This window comes from Melanerpes formicivorus, unplaced genomic scaffold (assembly GCF_026170545.1).
Source record: "Melanerpes formicivorus ecotype bairdi unplaced genomic scaffold, bMelFor1.0.p_v2 SCAF_6, whole genome shotgun sequence".
NCBI classification, from domain to species: domain Eukaryota; kingdom Metazoa; phylum Chordata; class Aves; order Piciformes; family Picidae; genus Melanerpes; species Melanerpes formicivorus.
In genome coordinates, this window is record NW_027142358.1 from 12707484 (window position 1) to 12733935 (window position 26452).

Genomic DNA, 26452 nt, shown 5'->3' on the forward strand with positions numbered 1-26452 from the left:
CAGAACCATCTCAAGTTAGCTTTAAAACTATGCCTTATAAAACAAAATCACTTTTCCATAAACCACATTACAGCATCCAGGCTTTGGGAATGAGAAGAATGCCATCCACCTCAGACATTACTAGACTTATTTGTTCTTCTGCTTCTTCTCTCCTCCTCTCTTCCTTTCCAGGTCTGTTTTTAGAACCAGCAGCTCTGATCCCCATGTGTGGAGCGAGTTTAAAAATATTAGAGTCCATTTGATAGTCAGATGCAAGAAATTATTAGCACAGCATTTTTTAAATGCATTTGAGGTGGTAAGACCAGTTATTTTGACAGCTTGTTTCATTTAGGTGGAGCTGAAGCGCTTGTGTCCTGAACACTAGAAATATCTGCTTCAATGTAGAGTGCGTTTTGGGAAAGAGGCTTTTCCTTAAGCTGAGAGAACTCAAGTGTCCCTCTGCCCTCTCGTGGCACAAATCAGAGATTTCACTTAGGCGTTTAGGTCCTTGAACTAATTGAGATATCAGCCCTTGCTATGTCTCTTGGTCTTAAGTCGTAGAGGCGCGTATCAGTGCCTCCCCTGCTAACAGAGAAAAGCAAGACGATGAAGCCCAGTTTCGTTCCGCCGTGCCTCGCTGTCGGCGGATCTCAGGAGACAGGCTGTACAACAGTAAGCACGGGTTAGCTGCAACAACGAACCCAGCACGGCCGACGCCCCGCCAGCCCAGAGACACCACGTCGGACAGACAGGACCAAGAGCACACCAGCGGGCCCCAAGAACTGCCCGGGCTAAGGGCGGCGAGACTGGCAAAGTAAGGCAAGACAGGGCAGGGCAAGGGTAAAGCACGGAAGTGGAACGACGCCCCACGTGCGCGGCCCGTGCCAGCAGCCAAGATGGCGTCCCGGCAGGCCCGGGAGGAGGCGGAGCGGGCCGTCTCGCGCGGCTTGGGCAGCGCGCGGTTTTTCGTCTCGCGAGGCAAGCGGCGCGGCAAGGAGTGAGGGAGCTTGGCGGGAAGTGTACTGTGGTGGCTGCGCGCGGTGCGCTGCCTCGCGCGTAACTGCCCGGCGCGCGGCCATGCCTGCTCAGAACACGGAGAGCAGTGGCGGTGAGAGCGGGGGGGCAGCAGCGGGCGGGAGCCGCGGCGGCGGGGAGGGCCCGTGGTTAATCGTGTCCTCGTTGCAGAACCACTGGGAGCAGCCATGGGGGAGCAGGCGGAGGCGGCAGTGATCACACCGGCCATGCTGAAAGAGGAGGAGCAGCTGGAGGCGGAGGGGCTGGAAAAGGAGCGGCAGATGCTGGAAAGGGTGAGGGGCAGTGTGCTGGTGTTGTCTGGGGAGGCGCGGGCTGCGGGGGCCCTCCCGGCGGTTTGGCTTGTCTGGGCCTGAGCACCGTGCCGCCTCGCCGTTCGCCCCCTCGGTGGGGGTTAGTGGGCCGGGTGTCGTGCAGCTCCTTTGGTTTCAAAACAAACAAGCGTGAGAGGCCGTTGAAGTGCCGTATACCGGTGCTGAGATTCACCACCGCCTTTGGTCATCGAGGGGGGCCCTTTTTTCATTTTAAAGGCTAACGACGGACTTTTGCAGTCAGAAGCCTGCTCCATTTTATACACATTTAAATTTGCAATCTCTTTGGTCGTTCTGAGCCTAAAAATCCAAGATATAATGCCTTTAAAGTAGGCTGGTTTCACAAGGGGTTAGTAAGTTCACATTCTTCTGGTTTTCTATGTGAAGTACTAAAAGCAGGATCGGTGTTTGTGTTTTCTGTATGCTTATGTTACACCTCTTTTCCTCTTTTTTTGCACTTTTTGTATTAAAAACGCTCCCACTAAAGAAACGACATGATCCGAGCTCTGCGGGACAGTTGTATAAATGCCGTTTATACTTTACAGAAATATGCTTGGTTATGCATTTTTTTTGGTAGCAGGTACAGTTCAGGCATTGGCTGCATCGGGGAAAGAGGCTGGCCTAAAAAGTCTAGCCAAAAATAATCGGGTTTGGGCTAGTTGCTCTCCAGGGCTGCTCTCCTACCTCTACCTTGCACACAGCTGTGCAGGAACCTTTAAGCCAAGGGGAGAGAGAGATGCCTGAGTTGCCGCTGCTGCCAGAATAAATGTGCATGTGTGTCATCCTGAGAATCGATGTTTGATTTGTGTACTTCTGTTTATGTGGCTGTAAGTAGTGCTTCCAGGAAGGTACATCCCTAATAAAAATAACAATCATTGTTCGATTTCATTTCTCTCTTGCTCTGAATGTTTTCAGATGTTAATACTGAGCATTGGTTGACATTAACCAATCTGTTTCAGAGAGCAAATGTGAAAACATGATGTTTCTGGACCTTTGCTGATACAAATTATCAAGGTGTAAGAATGCTATATAAGGTATATATTTCCAACATAAGGAAATACAAGCTTCAAAGAGCTCTTCTCTTAAATGCTCTTTTGGGAATTGTAGAGAACTAGAGCTATTTGTCAAAGTACTTGAGGAATCAGTGTCTGGGATTTTTTTCTGTCTTTCAGACTGCTCTCATTTCTCCCTTTTCTGTTAATGATGTAGCTTTGTAGTCAAACCTCAGGAGAATGATATCTCAAAAATGGACACATTATACAACGGGCATGAAAAATACCAATTTCCAAGGGTTGGGACTAATTTTAGTTACTCTGTTTTTATTAAGAAAAGTTGTGATTTGTAAAGGTCTGTCTTTAACTGACAGCATTTTGTGATACTGTAGTTAAAAAACAATGTTTTATTGTCCCAGAAGTATCATAATCTTCCTTATTGCAAACCAGTCATGATAGAGCATGTCTGAACTTCTCTTCAGGTATTCCTTGATCAGACTTGGAATTAAAGTTTCAGAGGCAATGTTCTTGGAGGTGGATGAAACCTCTGTAGAGGAAATTACCTCATTGCACAAGAAGTATTGAGAAAAGGACCTAGTATTTAATATCTTTCACAACCAATCACTTCTGTAGCAGTGCTATCATACGACAGCATTCTTTTGTGTTCTATTTCTTGAGACTCTACAGAGCTTACCTCTAGCAAGGGAGTTGGTCCAATTTCCTGCATACACTATCATGTTTTCTTTATGTAATCTTGAGCCAGTTAGGCCAAGGAAAGTTACTTGTGTTCTTAAACCCAGGCTTACTGGCATCTTGGAGGCAGTTGATGTTCTTGAAGCTTCTGGGTTTTGTTTCTATGCTTATTACTTCTGCAAACCCCTTTACAGGTGATTTGTTCAGCAGTTCAACGAAAGTGTCACTTGTTTCTTCTGTGTGCTGATGGCAAAATACTGCCACACAAATATATGAGAATGTAGGGTGCTGAAAGAGTAGCAATTTCTTGACCTTTTTGTTAACTAAAAGGAAAACCAAACCAAAACACTAACCCAGAAAAAAACATAACATTTTTGAAGCTTGAGGATTAAGTCAAAAGCCTAAGTGAAGAAATAGAGTTCAATGCTGTTCATCATCTTTGAGTTTTCTTTATTTTGCCTTGAATTTTTCCAGAGTTATTTACAGGAACAGTCCTTCAGATTGTCCAATCAATGTAAGGCTGCTCTGTTCACTCCAGTGGAACATGAGCAGTATCAACCTGCTGGATGTAGTTTAGTCTTAATTATATTCTCTCTGGGCATTGCCATCAATGATTGACCTTTCTGAGATCATACTTTTCACCTGAAGGAAAAAAAAACCTGAACTGGGGAGAGCAGAAGGAAAGAAAAACTGTATGGAGAATCATGAGAAGGCAATCTCTCTTCCCCCCAAAAAAAACTTGTTGAGATAGGCCTTCCTCTCAGAAGACAATCCTCTGATAGCTACCTGATAAGAAGTACTGTTTGTGGAAAATAAAGGTGTGATTTCTGGGGGAGAGAAGCATGCATTCTCTTGTGTGTCACACAGTTAGTCGTGTGATTCAGCTAATACCCTCTTCCCCTGCCTATTGCCTTCTTGTCTTAGGGCATCCTCCCCGCAGCGTTTCTTCTGAAGGCTATTGGAGAGATAAGTGTCTTGTAAAGCTCTGCATCTTGCCTCTCTGGGGTTTCTCTTGGAGATGCTAATTTATACTTTTTCACTTGTGTGATACCTCAGCTATTGTTAGATGAATGCAGAGATGCACTCTTCGGTAGTTAAACTTTTTTTTACTCTTTGGAGGAATCCTGAGTAATTTACAAATTTCTAAATGCACAGCCTTGACAAATTCGACAGAAACTACTTTTAAAAGCATGTGTAGATTTTGTAAATGAAGCAAGCAGAAGATACTGTTTCCATATTGGAAACTGACTTGACGGCTGTAAATTAGGCTTGATGGGTTTGTAGCTGTCTGACTCGTTTATAATGGAAATTGTGCAGCGTTGTGCAAATGGCTTGGGGAGGAGTCCCAGCTATTACTTGAAACTGCAGAATTTTGCCAGATTGGGGTTCCCCTCATCCCAAATTTTGCAGGCTGCAAATAAATTCCATTTTGTTTTAAATATGTAACTTGGAGTTGAGACACATTTGAGGTCTTCAGAGCCTTGTGCTGCTGCACTGAAGGCCTGCCATTTGCAGAGCTCTGTTTATGTAAGCAAGTAAGCAGAACCCTCGGTCGGTTTCATTGTACAGTACTTCACACAGATACGTGTGAGTTAAGTCATTGTGACTGGAAGGGACATGTTGTATATGTGTGAGACCATTGCAGTTATCCTGTAGGCAAACCCTTTGCTGCATTAGAAGCATTAATTGAAGCATCCATAAATGCTTGATGTGTGTTTGTGTTGACCAGGCTCGCACTTCCTGGGAGAGGGAGTCAAGTGAAATGCGCTATAAGAGGCTTCAACATTTGCTTGAAAAAAGCAACATCTATTCCAAATTCCTGCTAACCAAAATGGAACAGCAGCAGTTGGAGGTAGGTGTGTGATTGTCTGCAATGGAGATTTTAAGATGGGATGCCTTCTGTTTGCTGTTGGTTTGTTTTGATTTTTTTTGCCATCCAGCTGTTTGAAATAAAGTAAAAATGCTGTTAAGACTGTAAAAATACCAAAATCTACTGAAAATACTGTCCAGGAATGGAGTGGTGCTTTACATGACATTTGGAGTTTATTCTTCAAATTAATAGATAAATCAGGCTGGTAAGGATATGAGTTAAGAGTTTAAAATCACAATGGGAAGGTGGCTCAAATCTTCTGTTGGCCTGAATCTTAGAAAGAGAAAATTAAATATTTGAAGTAGGAAACAAAGTTTAAGGAAACTGGAGAACCTGGAGGAAGGACCGAGGATGCAATGAATTGACAAGTTTGAAGTTACACAGCCTGTTAGTGTTAATTATTGAAGGTTGAGGATGAGCCCTCTTCAGGGTGCTAAGGTAGGTCTCCCTCAGAAACCTATAAATTCCAGTGATTTGAAGCCATGTTGCTCTCAAACCAGAGCTTCCATAAAATTTGGTATGTTTTCTTTTTAATTCATAGTCTGCTGAATTGCTGTTTAGTTTTATCTTGAGTTACTTAACTGTACCTTTATGGACAAGTTTGTAAGAGTGGCCACTCGCGAGAGAATGTTAGCAAAAGATTCAGGGCAGCAGTGTTCTTGGAAAAGTAACATTGACAGACTGAAGGAACCTGCTGTCAAACATACTATTCTAGTTTAGCTCTCATCTTGAATTCATGGTTACTGCACTGGTGGATTGTTTTTCAGTACTGTTTTGCTCTATTTCAGCCTTTGTTTGCCTTCAGAAAGTAGAAATAGTAATATGTAGAAGTTAGAAGTGGAAACTTAGTGCAGTAGATGTGATTTTAAGGAGTTGGCAATCAAATATTTTTGTTGGAATTTCTTTCTAAATTACTGTATTTAAGTGTTTATTCACTGACAAACATTTCAGAGCAGTTGCACCTGATTGTCCAAGTTTTGTGTTATTTTACACTGTTAGAATAGAGGCTTTTATTGATACTTGCAAAAATAAAGTCTGCAGAGCACACAGAACTCTACATTACCAATATATTCTGTGCCTGTTACCACTTATATAATGGATGGTACTTTTGTGGGCGTTACTGAAAGATAAATGTCTGGTTTGTTGGGATTTGTTTTAGGAGCAGAGGAGGAAAGAGAAGTTAGAAAAAAAGAGAGAGTTGATGTTAAAATCCGCCAAGGTAAGATTAGCTATTTTATGAAACTTCTTCTTTGAAAGTTTGACATGATAGGGCTACAGGGATGATTAAGGGACTGGAACATCTCTTTTTTGAGGAAAGGCTAAGAAACCTGGGGCTGTTCAGTCTGGAGAAGACTGAGAGGGGATCTTATTAATGTTTACAAATATCTGAAGGGTGGGTGTCAAGAGGAAGGGGCCAGCCTCTTTTCAGTGGTTCCCTGTTATAGAATGAGGGGGGTAACAGGCACAAACTAACACAGGAAGTTCCACCTCAACATGAGGAAGAACTTCTTTACTGTAAGGGTGACAGAGCACTGGAACTGGTGTACCAATTGTTATTTATTCAGCCAAAGTCCAAAATAAGTAAGTAAAAAAACTAAGTGGGAACCTCTTTTGCTGTATTTTATAAAACTACTTAATAGTATACCAAGGAAAGCTTTCAAATGGTGTGAAGCAGGTTATATCTTTTTATCTGTGTTATGATAATTAGAGATGCATAATATGATGAATTTCTTCCTACCTTTACTTTCTAGGGTCAAAATCCAGTTGATGGCAAAGAGGAGAAGTCAGGTAATTTATTTGGCTTTATCTGTTGCCATTACTGATGGGTTTATTTTGTTTATCGTTTGATGTGTTTTATAAACTCAGATGTTACCTTATAGGTGCAAAAAAGAAGAGGGGGAGAGAAGATGGGACATACAACATCTCAGAAATTATGTCCAAGGAGGTAGGCCATAACTATAAATTGGCTTGTTTTGGTCTTTTGTAGCATAGATTTTAACTGATGAGTCAATCACTGTGTTACATCTGTATTTTAGAGCAATGCATTCCTACATGTTGCTGTCAAATTGACATCCAGCAGCAGTTTGTCTGTAATGCATGACTTTCTTCCAACAAAGGTCTGTTTAACAAGCTGTGTTCTCAAGCCTGCAGAAATCAGATGGGGTGTCTCTTAAATTCTTTGTGGGGGCAAGCTGTGAAGAGACTTCATCAAAAGCTGAATTTTCAGTTACCCTTTGTTGCTGGGATACATTCTGTGGTGTGTGGCCTTGATTAGAGTCTCTTGTATGATTAATGATGTTGTGTGGAAGCTTTTTAGAGTTTGTCCAGGTTCTTCAATTAAAAGATCTGATGAAATACAAATTGTAATAGAGTTTAAGATTGAAAAACATATAAACTTTTGTTTTGTTTTTTTTCCCCAGGAGATATTGTCAGTGGCAAAAAAAAGTAAAGTAGAAAATGAGGTATGTTGCTGCTTGTTATTGAGGTTTAAGTGTGTTGAGCCCAAAAAGAGGGAGGGATTTTTATACTTTATGGCATATCTTGAAACTATTCCAGTAAATAAACATCTCTCTGCTTGATAATGAAGTACCAAATTATGTTTTAAGTGTTATGACTTGACATATATGTATATAGCAATAATTAATCCTGAAGCCAAATTCTACTATTAAGTTGATGGTTACTCCAAATAAGCCTTTGTGTGAGGGACACATTAAGACCGATGTGGCAAGATGATGTCTTAGCTGGACTTTGTGCATTCTGCTTGTCAAATGTTAACTCAAACTTCCCCCTGTAGGATGAAAGCTCTCCTAACAACCTATGTCCAGAGGACCTGCAGAAAAATGGGGACTCAAATAGCGTCATTAAGGATAGATTGTGTCAAGCTGTCCGACACAGCGCCAAGCAATTCCTTGATCCCATACGGAAATTTAATGGACAACCAGTGCCTTTTCAGCAGCCAAAGATTTTTACTGGAGGTGTAATGAGGTGGTACCAAGTGGAAGGCATGGAGTGGCTAAGGGTATGGAGTGATTTTTGATCAATTTGAATCTGTTGCTGTTTGGAAACAGAAATGGGGAAAGAGACACTAGAAGTCTGTGGTTATAGGTAGTGCAGGGAAAGCGAAGAAAAGATAATTATGATTTCTCATGATACAGGAATATGGCCTTACGAAAAATTTCTCAAGCAGCAGATAAAGTGTTTCAGCATGGGGAGGGTATTTATTTGCATTTGTAAACACTTCTTTAGTTTTTCTGGTTGGTGTTCTTTCTCTTCTCTTTGTTTATTTTCTTGTTCATCTCAACTGTCTTTTCAGCCCCTCCTTAAAAATACTATATGAAGGCAGAAGGACTATGCATACTAACAAGGGTCAGCCTCAATATTTCTGTGTCTCAGGGGCTTGATTCACCTAGCCTGTATGTCTTTAAAGAACTGCTGCCTTGCAGGCCTGACAGGGATGAGTTTCCAGTCTCTGCAACTTGTAATCTAACTAGAAATATCAACAGTTTTTAAAGTGTTGTCTATAGCATTTGAAATAAACTAAAGAAACTTGCCATAAAAAGTCCCCACCTGCATATTTGTTTTTGCTTGCAAGCCAAATTAGAACTGCTTTGCCTTTTAATTGTCAGAGCCAGACAGAATTTTTTTTCATCCTGCTACTGATCTTTGTATTTCCCTTAGGTTTTGTTGGTTTGGGTTTTTTAGTTCTCTTCCTTACAAGCATATGTATCGTGTTTTAGGAGGCATAAGCTGATCTCATAAATGAATGCCACTAAGTTCACTCTTCTGTCATTGAGAAATCCATAGGGAAGGCAGGCCTGTTCTGTGAGGGGAAAACACAACTTACTTTGGCCCTTAGTTATAACAACCTTTATGAATAGTAGAGTTGCCAAAGAACATTTGTTTGTCTTTCTGTTCCTTTGTGAAAGGTTTCTCTGTTACAAAGAACTTTTGCTGGAGCAGCTAGCTATGTTGGTAAGGATTGCACCTTTTACCTGTGATAAAGTAGCTGTGCTTATAGGAGCTACTTTAACAGATAAAGCTGAAACATCTACACAGTAACTTGGCCTTTAAGATAGGATAGCTAAGGGAGTTCTTTGGAGCTGAGATCAGTAAAAATATGGGTAGTGTGAGCTGTACTTGCAGTTGTGGTGCTGTTTCATACAACTAGTTTACATCCTTTGATACTGCTCATGCAATTAATTGGCTAGAGGCATGTATCAGTACATTAGAGGTTGGAAGGGACCTCAAGGGATCATTGAGTCCAACCCCCCTGCCAAAGCAGGATCAGTTAGAGTAGTCCACGCAGGAATGCATCCAGGTGGGTTTTGAAAGTCTTCAGAGAAGGAGACTCCACAACCTCTCTGGGCAGCCTGTTCCAGTGCTCTGTCACCCTTACTGTAAAGATGTTTTTCTTCTCATGTTGAGGTGAAATCTTCTGTGTTCAAACTTGAACCCATTGTTTCTTGTCTTATTATTGTGCACCACTGAAAAGAGCTTGGCCCCCTCCACTTGACACCCACCCCTCAGGTATTTATACACATTGATGAGATCCCCTCAGTCTTATCTTCTCAAGACTAAACTGCTTCAGGAGTCTGAGTCTCCATATACCAACATAACAATGTCTGGGTTTTAGAAGATGCTTTTAATTATTTTCATCATAGGGAAATTTTAATTGTCTGTAATATAAAATGCTGAGTACAGTGTTTATACAGGCTTTACATTCCTAAAAATGTCTGTTCTTCGGATGTGTTGGCTATTTTATATGTACTTTTTTTTTCTGTGTGTGCAGATGCTTTGGGAAAATGGTATCAATGGCATTTTAGCTGATGAAATGGGGTTGGGGAAGACTATCCAGTGTATTGCCACAATAGCACTGATGGTGGAGCGAGGAGTCCCTGGTCCATTCTTAGTATGTGGTCCTTTGTCTACTCTTCCAAACTGGATGTCTGAATTCAAGAGATTTACTCCAGAGGTAAAAAAAAAAAATATTTTTTTTCTTCTTTTCATTTAAAAGAACAAAATTTAGTTCTTACTCTAGTTCTTTGCCTTGAAACTTTCTCTATATAGCACATCAGTTTAATTGTAGTTGTTTGTCATGGTTACCATGCTGTGAGTTGGTATGTATTTACAGCCTTCTTAGAGCTAATTATCACAGTATCACTTAGGTTGGAAAGGACCTCGAGGATCATCGAGTCCAACCTATCAACACAGACCCCATGACTAGACCATGGCACCAAGTGCCATGTCCAATCTCCTCTTGAACGCCTCCAGGGTCGATGACTCAACCACCTCCCTGGGCATCCCGTTCCAATGACGAATGACTCGCATGGTGAAGAACTTCCTCCTCACCTCGAGTCTAAACCTCTCCTGGTGCAGCTTGAGACTGTGTCCCCTTGTTCTGGTGCTGGTTGCCTGGGAGAAGAGGCCAACCCCTTCCTGGCTACAGCCACCTTTCAGGTAGTTGTAGAGGGCAATGAGGTCACCCCTGAGCCTCCTCTTCTCCAGGCTAAACAATCCCAGCTCCCTCAGCCTCTCCTCATAGGGCTTGTGCTCAAGGCCTCTCACCAGCCTTGTTGCCCTTCTCTGGACACGCCCAAGTGTTTCAATGTCCTTCTTAAACTGAGGGGCCCAGAACTGGACACAGTACTCAAGGTGCAGCCTAACCAAAGCAGAGTACAGGGGCACAATGACCTCCCTGCTCCTGCTGGCCAAACTATTCCTAATGCAGGCCAGGATGCCATTGGCCCTCCTGGCCACCTGGGCACACTGCTGGCTCATATTCAGGTGGCTGTCGATCAGCACACCCAGGTCCCTCTCTGTTTGGGAGCTCTCCAGCCACTCCGACCCCAGCCTGTAGCTCTGCATGGGATTGCCGTAGCCAAAGTGCAGCACCTGGCACTTGGACTTGTTGAATGCCATCCCATTGGACTCTGCCCATCTGTCCAGTCGGTCGAGGTCCCTCTGCAGAGCCTTTCTACCCTCTAACTGACTAACATCTGCCCCTAACTTTGTGTCATCTGCAAACTTGCTGATGACTGACTCTACCCCCTCATCCAGATCATTGATGAATATGTTGAAGAGGACAGGGCCCAGCACTGATCCCTGGGGGACGCCACTAGTGACTGGCCACCAGCTGGATGTGGCACCATTCACTACCACTCTCTGGGCCCGGCCCTCCAGCCAGTTCCTAACCCAGCACAGAGTGTAATGGTCCAATCCACGGACTGACAGCTTAGCCAGCAGTTTGCTGTGGGGGACGGTGTCAAAGGCCTTGCTGAAGTCCAGGTAGACTACATCCACAGGCCTCCCCACATCCACCAGTCGGGTCACCTGATCATAGAAGGAGATCAAGTTGGAGAGGCAGGACCTGCCCTTCCTAAATCCATGTTGGCTGGACCTGAGCCCTTGGCCATCCTTCAGGTGCGCAGTTATTGCAACCAGGATAATCTGCTCCATCACTTTCCCTGGCACTGAGGTCAGGCTGACTACTAATTATGTCTACTGTCTTTGTTTAGGTTTAAATAAGCTTAGTTCACCTGAGTTCAAAACCTTTTTTTCATTATTTCCCCCCCCCCCCAGATTCCACTAATGCTTTATCATGGAGCTCAGCAGGAGCGTCGTAAACTGGTTCGTAAAATTCATGGGCGACAAGGTTCACTGCAAATCCATCCTGTGGTCATTACTTCCTTTGAAATAGCGATGCGAGACAGAAACGCCCTGCAGGTATCTGAACTCTTCTGAAAGCCCAAGAATGGTGGAATGCTTCATCACTAATAGGAATACTTTTGAATGCAGTAAATAAAATGCTGCCTGTACAATAGCTGTCATACTTGAACGTTTATGTTGCCATTCACATCCGTTTCCTTGGTGGCAGCCTCTCTGGAATTTTATGCTTAAAAATTTCATGAAACGGAACACTGTCCATATCTGCTCTTCATTACCTCTTTGTAGGTGATGGTGAGGGAGGCTTGGAGTAAAACCTCTACTTAAGTGTGTAAATGTCATGGTTAACATCAGATTGATTCTTTCAGTAATACGAGCTTCTTGTAGAAGTTCTACTGTAATCACCTAAGTTTTCTAAATGCAGTCACCATGAAGCAGATACATGGCTTTAACTGTTCAAATAGTTAAACACTCAGCTGTTCTAAAAATAATTGTAACAGGTATATTAGACAGTCTTCTTATAATCACAGAATTGTTTAGGTTGGAAAAGACCTTTAAGATCAAGTCCAATCATTAACCTAGCACTGCCAGTCCACCACTAAACTGTGTCCCCAAGCACCGCATCTGCGGGGGTGGTGACTCAATCACTTCCCTGTGCATCCTGTTTCACTGTTTGACAGTACTGTCAAAGGAAGAAATTTTTCAATCCTGTCGGTGAAGAAATTTTTCTTAATACCCAAACTAAACCTGTCCTGGTGCGACTTGAGGCCATTTCTGCTTGTCCTATGGCTTGTTACTTGGTAGAAGAAACCAACTTCCACTTTGCTACAGTCTCCTTTCAGAGAGTTGTAGAGAGCCAGAATGTCTCCCTTCAGCCTCCTCCTATCCAGGCTGAACAAGTCCAGTTCCCTCAGCTGATCCTCATAAGACTTGTTCTCCAGACCCTTCATCAGCTTTGTTGCCCTTCTTTGAATATGCTCCAGCCTTCTTGTAGTGATGGCCCCAAAATAGAATGCAGTATTCAAGATGCAGCCTCGCCAGTGCCAAGTACAGGAAGACAATCACTTCTAGTACTGCTGGCCATACTATTTCTGATAAAAGCCAGGATGCTCTTGGCTGCCTTGGCTGGCTGAGCTGGCTCATGCTTAGCTGGTTGTTGACCAGCACCCCAAGGTCCCTTTCCACTGGGCAGCTTCCCAGCCACTCTTCCTAAAGCCTGTAGCCTTGCATGGGATTGTTGTGACCCAAGTGCATGACTCAATACTTGGCCTTTTTGAGCCTTATACCACTGGCCTTGGCCCATTGATTCAGCTTGTCCAGATGTCTCTGTGGATCCTTCCTACCCTCAAGGGGATCAACACTCCCACCCAGCTTGGGGTCATCTGCAAACTTGACCCCTTCATCCGTTAGTGTTGCTTGTCTCGTTTGACTCATGTTTTGATGGATGCTAGGATTTGCTGAAATATCCTTTCTTTTTGTAGCACTGCTTCTGGAAGTACCTGATAGTAGATGAAGGTCACAGGATTAAAAACATGAACTGCCGCCTTATCAGAGAATTGAAACGATTTAATGCAGACAATAAACTCCTGTTGACTGGTACTCCACTGCAAAACAACTTGGCAGAGCTTTGGTCTTTGCTTAACTTCCTGTTGCCAGATGTGTTTGATGATTTGAAAAGGTATGTTCTGATAGTGGAGATCACACCCCTTTGTTCTGTTCAAGCATTACTGTGACTCTTTAATAATTAACATCAGCATGTGAAGAGCTAGTTTATGATACGCTTGTACTTTGATATTATTTGGTGATCAAAGCTCTGAAATGTGTTTTGCCTTCACAGTTGTTTCAGACAGTAAGGAAGTAATTATCAGCTCTATGGATAGTGGAAGTTCAACTCTGAGCTAAGACATGAGTATTTGAAGGAAGAGATGTTTGTCTAATAAGGGCTTGGTGTTACTTTAGATTCCCTATGGTGGTGGAGAAAGCTGTGTGAGGCTGGTAGGAGATGGATCCTTTCCTGACACAGTAGGGGTTTAAGTGGAAGAAAGTTGCCAAAGCAGTCTGTAGACTAATTTTGAAAAAAGGTATGGAGTACACTGAATATAGCAGATCATAGTGAATTAGCCAACTAATAGAAATATTTCTGTCCATTATTTTAAACCTCAAGCATCTGAATTGACAGATACACTTTAGAAATACCTCCTGTTAACCTTCTGTTCATGATGGATATTAATGCTTTGTTTTTCTCAAATCACAGGATAAGAGAAAAATAGCAAACTTAAATCATGATTATTTATGAAGTAACCTATTCTGTTTCTTTCCTTTTTATAGCTTTGAATCTTGGTTTGATATTACCAGCATTACAGAAACTGCTGAAGATATTATTGCTAAAGAAAGGGAGCAAAACATCTTGCATATGCTGCATCAGGTTTTTGCTATTCATGTTGTTTGTTCTCATGGTTTATTTCTAAAATTGACCATTATTATGAAGTGTATCAAAGTCTTGTTTGTGAAGCTGAATTCTGGGCCTGAGGCTTTTATTGAGACGCTTCTGAACTTCCTTAAGAGTTACAGGGTTTTCTTTAAGCTTTATGACACTTACAAATGCTGAAAGGAGCAATATGCCTCTTTGATAATGACTCATTGTTATTCTCTGAATTGAATTTAGTCAAACTTGATTGCAGTTCGTTGCCTCTGTTTGCCAAAGGATTTACTTAGCACGTTAATTTTCTTGAAAGATGGCTTGGAGGAAAGTTACGTAACTTTTATGTGTTGAACAGAACACCTTTGAGAAACTAGTTGTATAATGTCCCTGGCTTGGAAACAAAACTAATGCTCCAAACTTTTTAAAGGAGAGTGTGTGCAACTAAATGCTTACAAAATTAATTGTTTTCCCACCGTAAGCTAATGGTGCAACTTATGATTTATTGTGGGTAAGGTTTTTGAGCTTTCCCAGAATAACTTGGTTAAGGAATTACAACAACTGAAGTGAGCTATATCATAATCACTTTCATATGACAAAAAATATTTTACACATCTGTAGTAGTTAGTGCTGCACCCTATTCAACATTTTTCAGCTGTCAATGGATGTGTTGTTTGAACAAATATATTGCCAGCACAGGTGTAAAAGTTTCAGCATAGGCATCTGTGTTAAAGAATGAAATGCAGAGCTCTGCACTTTAACTCCTGTGTATTAATTTGTCGCAATAGCATTGTATCAGTACACCCATTAGTGTACATGTGTAATTTGTTTTTAAGCTATTCACGTTGAGAGCTTTGAGCAGTTCTGACACATCTGTTCAAAATCTCAGATTCTGACGCCGTTCTTATTGAGAAGATTGAAATCTGACGTTGCTCTTGAGGTTCCTCCTAAACGAGAAGTTGTGGTATATGCGCCACTAGCAAAGAAGCAGGAAACTTTCTACACTGCCATCGTAAATCGCACCATTAGGAAACTGCTTGGAAATAATGAGGTATCTGCTGATAATAGATAGTAAAATTGTGCTTGCTGTTAACAGTTTGTAGGCAAAACCACATTTTGGTATTGCTTCATTACCATTGTACTAAAGCTACTTCTGCTTAACTTTCTAGTCTGATCCTTTTGTTATCTATTTCAATGGTAGTTACTGTGACTGGCCTCAGTGGCACAGAACTAACACAATATGAGTGTAAATATGTTCTTGATTACTTGTAGCTTTGGGGGGGGAAATCAGGGGAAATGCAGTTTTTATAGAGTTTTTGCTGTAAAATCAGAAGGTATTAATGCAACTTGTAAAAAGCCAAGCAGAAGTTTTCCAAATCAACAATTAGACATTTAAAATGTGGGCTGCATTTCCTACTCAGCAAAACCCGCAACAGTTGAGTCCAAGTATTGCATGAAGCATGTCACTGAAACCTCTTCTTGACAGTTGTTGGTTGTCAGAGACCTTTGAATTTAAATCTGTCTGCTGTTGATGGCAATGTTATGATTTCCACAGGAAGAAGTAGTTGAGTTGAGTCCCACAGGCCGACCAAAACGCCGTAGTCGAAAGGTGGTTGATTATTGTGAAGAACATAATGGTTCACCTGATGACTTAGAAAAACTGATCAGTAAAATGCAAGAGGAAGTAGAAAAAGAGAGGTACCTGCCCTGAAATACTGTGATTATTACTGTCTCTTTCCTTAGTTTGCTTCCAGATCTTTGTTGAAATTCATCCACAAGAATGGCATCCTGTAATTTGCTATCCTTGTAGCTTTATGATTTCATTTAGTTGCTTTTACCTAATATATACTGGGCCATGATAGCCACAATTAGGTTGTACTGTCACTCACTGTCTCAGTTATAGTTAACTACAAGAGCTGTGCCTTTGTAGGACTTAGCAATAAAGTTGCTTCTAGAGTCCCTGTTTTTGTTAGTCAGTCTTGAGTCCTGTGACAATTAGTTGTATTGGACATTTGGGCTCTTTATGGATTATCTAGTGTGAAATGTTATTCCTTTGGGCTGCTAAAACATCTTGGTAGTGAAGAACTACAGTTTCACCAAAGCTTCAAGGTCTAAGATGGTGTTTGGTCTAGCCAGGGAAGAACTGTGTCATCTTAGATATTAGGTAGTTGAAAATTCATTGTGATAGCTTAGATCCTGGCGACAGCTAGCAAGGGGGGTGAAGAGCTTGGCATATTGATAGATTTTGCAGACTTTACAAGGATCAGGCAAAGCTTTTGTCTCAAGTGGCCAATTTACAGGTATATCTTCCTCTGGCTTAAATACTGGACAAAAGATAGTGCTAGTGTGCTACAATTAACTCCTAGGTTTTTGCTGGAGTTACTCAGAAATACTTGATGCAAAGTTGGGGGTCAAGGCTGGAGGAAAGGGAAGAGCACTTTCCTTGCTTTATTTTGTGAAATGTACAGACAAAGCTGAGGCCTGGAACCCGAATGCTAGCACAGTTATTGCTGTTTTGGTTGACAAGTATTGGTTACTTTCTGGTGATTTAAGATCAGAGTTAAGGTTCATTACTGAAGGATTTGAGACATCATGTTTGCTCCTGGTTTTGGCCAAGTCTGTTGGTGGCTATTAATTTGTAGGCGGTCCCTTTAACTTGGAAAGCCAGGTTAATCTTCAGGGTCAAAATGTATTTATTTTGCTAGTTTTTTATTGCAGCCCAGTGTACTTTGCATGGACAGTTAAATATATGTTTGTGTTAGTTTTATGGGATGCATGGATCCTTTATGTTGGAGATGGTACTTAGATGTGGAAGAGCTAAATAGCTGTATTCATTGTGAGTCCTGCAATGTGGATGTGTGGCCAGAATCAGGTAGGCAGAGTGCTGATTTTGGAATAGCTTATGTGTTGTTCCTCAGGAGATCTGACCATTTGTTGTAGAGAGAGAGATTCTGTTCCCTTTTCTAGTGGGTGACTTGCATGAGGTGTCTTTGCTGGTTGCTACAGACTGCCCATTTGTGTTCTAAACCAATAAATAATGGCAAGCTTGTGCTTTCAGTCCCAAGTCCTGCACTAAAAGATTTTTTTTTTCTGGCAATAGCTTTACTAACTATGAAGGATTTTGAGGACATTTGACATAACATGTGAATGCATTGCTTGATTTTGTACTGTTGTTTTTCTTTCTCTTCAGTATCTGTAGCATAGTAAGGTGACACTTTCTGTACTGATAAGATGATGTATCTTTTCAAGGCCTGTGGTCGATGTGAGCATTCCCATGGATTCGGAGGTGAACCTTAAACTGCAGAATGTTATGATGTTACTGAGGAAATGTTGCAATCACCCCTATCTTATTGAATATCCATTGGACCCAGCCACACAGCAATTTAAGGTACACATTTGTAATTGCAATAAAAATTATTCCACACATTAGAAAGCAAAAGACTGAGCCTATGGCAGTAAATGATGACCCCTTTCAATGTACTTGACATATACTTCCCTGTTGAATTCCAGCAGTACACTGAGTCACTATTTGAACCTTCCTGCTGCAGCAGCAGCTACAGACACAAATTCAGCCCCTGTGCCCATTTAGCTTTTTTGTGTAGCAATGCTGTAGTTTTCACCATTGTGATAGTGTTTATCTGCTGGGAGCAAAGTTACTGAATTCAAGTTCAGTGGACTCAAGGTGTTCTAGGATTTTTCTCAAGCTCTCCTCATGAAGGTTAATTTTCAAAACAAAACATGCTGCCCTTGGTGAAGTGTTCATGACACAAATCGTGCCTGCTGCAGGAGATGTGATGGTAACTTTTTAGTGTGAGGTCCTGAAAGGCTGAACAGTGTTCTGCTCAGAGAATACAGCATTCTTTCTTCTCAAAAGAGAAGAAATTCAAATTATTTTGCAAAGACCAGGTAGTAGTTTAATGTACACAAAGCATTTGACAATAGAGGAAAGTGTGAAGCAGTTTAAGTAGGAAGAATCTTGAGCAACTGGAAGTTGCTTGCACATTGTGAATATAGGCTTGTGGGCATGTGTGGGCATGTTCCTGTTTAGTGAGTGATACCACGTTCAGCTGCACTCAGGAGCAAGCTGTTGAAGTTTACCAATGTAAAGTCAGTGCATAAAAAGCAGATAGCCCAGTGTGGGTGATGAGGGGAAATTAATGTGTAGAATGCAGGCTGTGACAGTTTACACCACCAGAAGGAAAATGGCTCAGGAGTTATTGAAGTGGCTGCTCCATGGCTCAGACCTAAGAAGCTTCTATATACCTGCTCTTGTCCCATAGCAAGAACTAGATCTAACAGACCCCTCTTTTCTCAGGACAGTCTAAAACAGCAGCTTGAAAACCTGTCAAAATCCATCACTTGGCTGATGTGTAATAACTTGTTCAGCAGTGCTTCCTTATGTCCAGTAGGTGGAAGCATTAATGGCAAGCTGGAAAGAAAACAAAAGTGCTTTTCCATGTGGAAAAATTAAAATAGTTTCTCCTTCCAGAAGTGAGATGAAAACTAACTTTTCAAAAACTATTTTATGAAATGGTTAGGCTTGATTTAATTTCCTTATGCAGGGAGGTTGCACTAGATGACCTTTAAAGGTTCCTTCAAAAGCAAAATGTTGTATCGTTCTGTGCTCATTGTTTAACTGATTGAATGTAGTTTGCTAAAATTACTGCTGCTTCAGTTTAAAAATTGGAACAATCTTGTTTCTGTGACAAGCTTTCAGACAGCTTCTGTTGGTGTTTCTGAGTCAGGGAAACTTCTGGTATCCTTTCCTCCTAACACGATTCCCTCTCCCCTGTTCTAAGATTGATGAAGATTTAGTAAAGAATTCAGGGAAGTTTCTGCTTTTGGACCGGATGCTTCCAGAACTGAAAAAGAGAGGACATAAGGTAAAGCTTTATGATATGGGAGGGGAACAGGACACATGTAGTTGCTTCTTTATGACCAAAAAATGGTACTAAGGATTCTTTCTGGTTTTGTAGGTGTTGTTGTTCTCTCAAATGACTATGATGCTTGATATTTTGATGGATTACTGCTATCTGAGAGAGTTCAAATTTAGTCGTTTGGATGGCAGTATGTCTTATTCAGAGAGAGAAGAAAATGTAAGTAGATGTATATGCCCTTTGAGCCTGTTAGCCAAATCTGCTTGTTCCTGTGGCACTGAGATGTGATTTCATGCAGCATTTAGGATTTACAGGCAAAGGACAGCAATGTTCAAAACTTTCATTCTGGGTGCTGCTTTGGTATCTGCAGCTTAAATACTGAAGCAACATAATATGTTGCTAATCAGTACTTTGGGGTACGTGTAACATGATGTGTGCTCATGTACCCACCCAGATGGGAAGTCCTTCATGTATTTAGGTTGTGGCAGATACTAATTCCAGTTTTACACCTACATGTAATAACTCCTGGTATCCAGAATGTGATGCCAGCATCCGTGGGAGCATACTGCAAGTCTAATGCCAAAGAAAGCAGACTTCTAGGAAATGGAGTTTTGTACCTAGTGGGACATCTGTAACCTCAGCTTTAGATTGCATGTGGATTTGTTGCAGTGCAATCCTATGTGTCAGATGCTTGTGGTAGTTTCAAATAACCACAGAATGCCTTACTACTGAGGCATATATTCACAGCGAAGAGCAGCCATTGAGAGTGGTGCAGTTTTGAAGTGGTATACAGAGTGGCTGGGAGTTACAGTCAACTTGGCATCACTATTTTAGATTATTGTTTGTGTCAAGAAGTAGATTTGGTTTTAGATCCTGCCATCTTGGACTGTGCTCCCCTTGGAGAAGAAAATATCACTGAATGATAGATTGCAGCTGGAGATGAATGTGATTTGGACCATATGTTCCTATAGTCTCTCTACTTTGTGTTACACAACTCATTGACCAGAATCATTATCTAAAACCCTACAATTGCTTTGATTTTTGGTCTTGTCCTGTCCCAAGTGCATGCAATGTTTCTTAAAGCCTTCATTTGGCTTCTGACAGTGTATGCTGTATTTTATCTGTGTTCATCTTACTAAACACAGACCTCTCAAAACATTAGCTACATGGTGTTTTATCCATCTGATGTTTATTAATAGATTAATTCTCTTCCAGATGCATCAGTTCAATACTGACCCCGAAGTCTTCCTGTTCTTGGTGAGCACAAGAGCTGGAGGCCTAGGCATTAACTTAACTGCAGCAGACACAGTTATCATCTACGATAGTGACTGGGTATGTTGACAGGCACAGCCTAATGATACGTGTCATAAAATGCTTTCTCTGTCACTGCATTATAGATTGCTTCTGTAACTTTAATGAGCTGTAGCATAAAGAGCATAGTAAGTAGTGTATGCAGGAATGTTATATATGAAATATAGAGCCTTGTTTAAAAAGCCCTGCTTTATGGAATACAGTGTTGGAGCTGATCTCCACAATTAGCCTATTTGCCTGAGTTATGCCAAAAGCAGGAGGATTTTTCCTTGAAGATACTGAAGATGTGTTTCCTTTGTTGGGTTTCTTAAGTTTGAATGTAGCCAGACCTACAGGTTCTTTGTTTCCAACAGCTGCTGTACTAATACCAGTGACTTTCAACCTGTGTTTTAGCTAGTTAGTGAGACTGAAGTCCGGGAAGAAGATGGGTGTGAAAGGAAATGACTGAGGAGCTCTGCGTCTTCATTTTAACAAGACGGCTTTACTGAAGCTGACTAGAGAGAGAGCTAAAACAACTTCAGAAATGGCTGCAAACTTCCAAAATTGCTTTTTTATCTTCCAACTCAAAAACCCCCACAAACCTATGGCTAAATTTGTGGTACAAAACACGTACATCTGTTGAAAACTGCAGCACTTCATGCAGAAGCAGCCTCAGCTGATTGGGTTACTCTGTGCAGCTGCAAGAGCAGACCTTGGCATAGACAAGTTTGAGTAAGAGATGTACCGTGACTGATCAGCTTATGGGTTTGGCTCTGGCACTCAGAGGTCACTATTGAAAATGCTGCCTGTGGTATGTCTCTTAAAATGATTAAATTATGTTGTTTCTTTATCTGCTCAGAACCCCCAGTCAGACTTGCAGGCCCAAGACAGGTGTCATAGAATTGGCCAGACAAAACCGGTTGTTGTTTATCGTCTTGTGACAGCAAATACTATTGATCAGAAGATTGTGGAAAGAGCTGCTGCCAAGAGGAAGCTGGAGAAGTTGATTATCCACAAAAGTAAGTATCTTTCTCTAACAACTTCCTGTAAACACATGTAGCTTCTTTGAATCTCAGGAGAGAACTCTTACTGCACTGTTTAGTGACTGCTTAATAAAATGCAAAAAGCTTTGTCCAGCAGCTGGCTTAGTATTGCTTTTCAAAATGCAATCTTATACACATTGCAGATACCTTCTGCAGCAAATTAAAGCACTTTGGAAGGTTTTGATTGAACAATGGCCCCACCTGGAAGAAATACAGGTAAAAGAAGGCAATAAGAGTACCAGGCTTGTTGGTATCTTGACAGCAAGATGATAATTTGTTTGACCCAATTGTTTCTAGACTTTTAGTATGGAGAATGCTGGGGATTGATGACAACTCTGAGTAGATTATCTTTATAAATCAAACTAAAAGAACCTGAATACAAGTGGAAAAGCAGATTAAGAACTTACTGTTTGCACTTTAATTGAACTTACTGTCTGCACTTTAATTTACAACAGTTCTTTATTTCATAGCATAGAATGGTTTGGGTTGGAAGGGACCTTTAAAAGATTATCTAGTTCCAACCTCTCTGCTATGGGCAAGGACACCCTCTACTAGACCAGGTTGCTCAGGGCCCCATCCAGCATGGCTTTGAACACTCCAGAGTTGCAGCCTCCTTAACTTCTCTGGGCAACCTGTTCCAGTGCCTTGCCTCATGGTGAAGAACTTTTTCTAATATCTAATTAAATCTGGCTTCTTCCAATTTGAAGCCCTTGTCCTGTCACTACATGCCTTTGTCAAAAGTCCCTCTCCAGCTCTCCTTCCAATACTGGAAGGCTGCTGTAAGGTCTCCGCAGAGCCTGTTCTTCTCCAGGCTGAACAACTCTTAACTCTCTCAGACTGTCTTCATAGGGAAGCTGCTCCAGTCTTCTCTTCATCTTTGTGCGCCCCCTGTGGATCCATTCTAACAGTTCTGGGTCCTTTCTTGTGTTGGGGGCTCCAGAGCTTAGCACAATACTTCAGGGGGGGTCTCATGAGAGTGGAGTAGAGGGAGAGAATTACCTTCCTTGACCTGCTGGCCATGTGTCTCTCTTGATGCAGCCCTGGATTTGGTTGGTTTTCTGGGCTGCAAGCACACATTTATGACTTACGTTGAACTTCTCCTCAACCGTCACCCCCAAGTCCTTCTCAGGACTGCCTTTGTGCTTGATACATGCTGTGACTGTGGTGCAGGAACCTTGCGTTTGGCTTGTTGAACTTCATGATGTTGGTATTGGCTCACCTCTAAGCCTGTCAGGGTCCTTCTGGATGGCATTTCTTCCCTCCGCACAGCTTGGTGCTGTCAGCAGATTTGCTGAGAGCGCTCAATCCCACTGTCCATGTTGCTGACAAAGATGTTAACAGCACCAGTTCCAGTACCAACCCCTGAGAACATCAGGGATGTTCTCTCTGCAAACCATGTCTCCTATTTCATGTGCTGTTAATAGTGCTTACTTTGTTTCAAGCAGCTTATGGTATAAAGGGAACAAACTTCAGCACCCACCATCTAACTTTATTTGCAATGTTTTTACTGTAAGTAAAACTAATGACTTCTGTGCTCTGTGTGCACGTGTGTGCATGTTGGAGTGGTGTTTCAATCAGTTCTTCTGCATACTACATCTAGAAGGTGAAAGGCCTGCATGCAAACTCTTCATCACTTTTTTTCACCAGTTGGGCTCTTAGCATAACATGTGTTTGTTTACCTGAGGGCTGAACTACTGAAACATAGCATATATTTTTGGTGTTCAAGAGTAATTTATTCAATGTGTGCATCTAGCATTGATTTAACAATTTACAGAATTCGTTTCTGTGTACTTTCTTAAAATGTCTCCTTTATTACAGATCAATTTAAAGGTGGAAAATCTGGTCTAGCACAGTCAAAGAGCTGCCTAGACCCTCAGGAATTAATAGAATTATTGAAATCCAGAGACTATGAGAGGTATGCAGATTTCACATTTTACTTGGACTGTGAGTTTAACTTGGAGCTTGCAAGCAGCTGTCAAAAGCTCTCTTGTCTTATGAAGTGATCTATGGATCTTCATAGCAGAAAGTGTCCTAGGGATTCTGCTGTGTGGGAAAACTGACTTCCTTACAATAGTAACTGTAATGTGCTTTTATCTATATTAAGAGAGATTGTTTCTTCCTCAACAGGGAGGTTAAAGGATCTAAAGAAAAAGTAATCAGTGATAAAGATCTAGAGTTACTCTTGGATAGAAGTGATCTTATTGGTAAGTCAGAGGTTTTCTTTCCTTTTGTTTGTGCTTTTCCTGTTCAATGTAAATTCATATTTTTTTGAGTCTTTAGATACAGAAAGCTGCCATAGCTGCCTTCCTTGCAGCTGTATTGTAGATCTGCTGAAGGACCCTTTGGCCCTTTTGCTGACATTTCCAGTAAGATTTCGAATCATGTAGGTTGGAAAGAAAAATTAAGGCATTGAGTCCAACTGTTAATTTGGTGAAGAAGAAACAATAGAACTTCACTGAAAGTGTTACAGAAAACCACAGCCATGCATAGTGTGCCCTGAGTGTACTGTGAATGAAAAATGCAGATTAGGAGGTGATCTGCAAAGCAACTTTTCCTTGTAAGCCACTGTAATTGATCAAAACAAAAATTATTCTTGGAAAATACTTTTCAGCAAACTTGTTTAAAAGATCGTTTTGATAATATCATAATGCAAACTATAGTGTAACATTTTGGTTTTGGGGGGAAAATGAGCTCTTCAGAGTTAACTGTGGCTTGTCAATTGACCATATGTTTTACTTTTATTTTTTCATAGATTTTTTTCAAATAGATTTAATTTTTGAGGTTTTCTACAGCTGTGTTTCTCTGCAGATTTAGCCAGAGGTGTTGGAATTATTTTTTACATGAAAATTTTTTGGTTGTGTACTTTAAGCACAAAGTTTTAAGTTGAGGGGCTTGGAACACAAGCCCTATGAGGAGAGGCTGAGGGAGCTGGGGCTGCTTAGCCTGGAGAAGAGGAGACTCAGGGGTGACCTTATTGCTCTCTACAACTACCTGAAGGGGGGTTGTAGACAGGCAGAGGTTGGTCTCTTCTCCCAGGCAGCCAGCACCAGAACAAAAGGACACAGTCTCAGGCTGCACGAGGGGAGGTTCAGGCTGGAGGTCAGGAGGAAGTTTTACACAGAGAGAGTGATTGCCCATTGGAATGGGCTGCCTGGGGAGGTGGTGGAGTCACCATCACTGGAGGTGTTCAGGAGGAGACTTGACAGGGTGCTTGGTTGCAGGGGTTAGTTGATTAGGTGGTGTTGGATGATAGGTTGGATGCGATGATCTTGAAGGTCTCTTCCAACCTAGTCTGGTCTGGTCTATTCTATTCTTTCGATAAAGGAGCAAAATGATTTTATCAGCTCTCTTTCCAAATGCAAACAAAAATATATATACACATTTTGTGTCTGCAGTAGTAGGGTTGCAGACACTTCAGCTGTTGTTTTTGATCCTTGTTTTGTTTTAATCCTAGATCAAATGAAGACCTCTGAAAAAATGAAAATGGAAAAAATGGGCGTTTTCAGGGTCTTAGAAGAATCGTCGGACTCCAGCGCAGAATGTGTGTTCTAGTGTGCAAACGTGGCTTTTACAGGACACCACGTCTTCAGAGGTGTTACTTGCACAGGCTGATTTTCTTTAAGACCTTGTTCAAATTCCTCGTGTTCTTCCAGTGAGTTTTAACATGTTCTGCAGTACAATGCAGGTGATAGTTTCCTATTGTGGCTTTGGTAGGCTCTTTCAAAAGAATTAAAAAAACAGGGGAGTATTTCATGCTTGCAGCTAATGCTTGTAATGGCTGGTGGAACCAACCCCAACCATGCAAAACAAGGCAGACGAGCTTCCTGTGGAAGTCCCTAACCGCTTTTTTCATATGATGTCAGTTACAATTTTATTTGGAAGGGAGAGAACATGTGCCTTTGTTACAGCCCACTGTGTAGCTTCTGGTTTTTAACATTTGCAAATTACTTTGATTAAATGTTTGGTTTATGTTAAAAGGTAAGGTTTTTAGCATGACTTGTTGAATAAGCCAAGCCAATGTTGTGTCCATTAATTCACTCTCTCTCTCCTCATCTAGCACATTAGCCAATTTCACACATTAAAAACAAACAAACAAAACCCACAACAAACAAAAGCAATTAAAAGCAAACAATTAAACTAAAGCAAAAAACACCCCAAAGAACCAACAAAAAAGCACCCCATAAAAATAGTCAGGCAAAACACCCCTCAAACAACCCACCCCAAAACCCAAGCATTTTGAATGCCCTAAAATTTTTCAGTGCAGGTATTACTGCTACCTTGGCTGGGTTGTCAGTTTGCATGGCTAAAGTCCTGTTTGAAGGACATGGAAAGGAGCTGAGGGTACTAGAAGGGGAAAATGCACTCTGTCTCTGGGTTTGGGTGGAAGATCAAGGAGTACTTTCTGGAAAGGGAGGGTGTGAGACTACCATATGGCAGTAGAGAGATAGATATGAATTTCATATGTAGGGTCTAAGAATCAGCCATAAGCAATAATTTTCAACTTAGGCAGCAGGTAGCTTTTAAACTTTCAATTCTGGTTTGTGAAAATGTCATCTGTCTGTAACTGGAAGCTGCAGTCATGGAATTGCAGCTGGAGCTGTCACAGTTGCAGTTGTGCTAGCTATGCTAAGCATTAAGTAACAGAATAAAGCAAATTCATACCTCATCTCTTAGACTTTGGAACCTAGTTTCCAGTCACTTTATAATTGTTCTTACTCTCTTTGGAGTAATGTTAGCCTTATTTAGAGATATTTTATAGTATTGAGAACTCTTTATTCTTACCTCTATAAAAGGATAAATTAATTAAGTTAATGAGTAGGCTGGTTTTGACCTTTGCCAGTTACTTATTAGCTTGAATCGTACAAAGTCCAACATGTGCTGCTTCACATGTTACTTGTATTTCTGCACTACTATGCTAGTCTCCTTTATGCATTGTTGTATGCTAATGAAGGCCTACTACAAGATTTAAGAGTAAATGATGTATCTACAGTAGTACCTAAAGTACTAACTGAAAGCTGTAATAATAACTGATACAACTGCTTCTACAGGGGTTTAACCTAAATTTTGAAGCCTGATTTACTCTGCCTAATTGCACAGCTTCCTGAATACCACTGGAGTGTGATACCACAGAATCACAGAATGTTAGGGGTTGGAAGTGACTTCAAAAGATCATCTAGTCCAACCCCCCTGCCAGAGCAGGATCACCTGGAGTAGGTCACACAGTAATGCATCCAGGTAGGTTTTGAATGTCTCCAGAGAATGAGACTCCACAGGCTCTCTGGG

General features: G+C 41.4%; 1 protein-coding gene across 2 annotated transcripts; it reads left to right on the forward strand.

Annotated features, from left to right (window-relative positions):
* Positions 1-461: 461 nt before the first annotated feature.
* Positions 462-25151, forward strand: HELLS (helicase, lymphoid specific). 2 transcript variants are annotated; one of them, XM_068139787.1, is made up of 22 exons: positions 462-793; positions 1165-1286; positions 4737-4859; positions 6037-6096; positions 6629-6665; positions 6758-6822; positions 7298-7339; positions 7672-7896; positions 9667-9849; positions 11457-11600; positions 13022-13218; positions 13869-13965; positions 14849-15010; positions 15515-15657; positions 17209-17347; positions 18759-18842; positions 18936-19055; positions 20052-20168; positions 20986-21145; positions 22988-23084; positions 23297-23373; positions 24624-25151. In XM_068139787.1, exons 2-22 carry the CDS (start codon positions 1182-1184, stop codon positions 24719-24721), a joined length of 2475 nt encoding a protein of 824 aa, XP_067995888.1. In that variant the 5' UTR covers positions 462-793; positions 1165-1181; the 3' UTR covers positions 24722-25151. The 2 variants fall into 2 exon arrangements, with proteins under 2 accessions (XP_067995888.1, XP_067995887.1); XM_068139786.1 differs by lacking the exon at positions 462-793 and adding an exon at positions 863-1087.
* The last annotated feature ends 1301 nt before the right edge of the window (positions 25152-26452 follow it).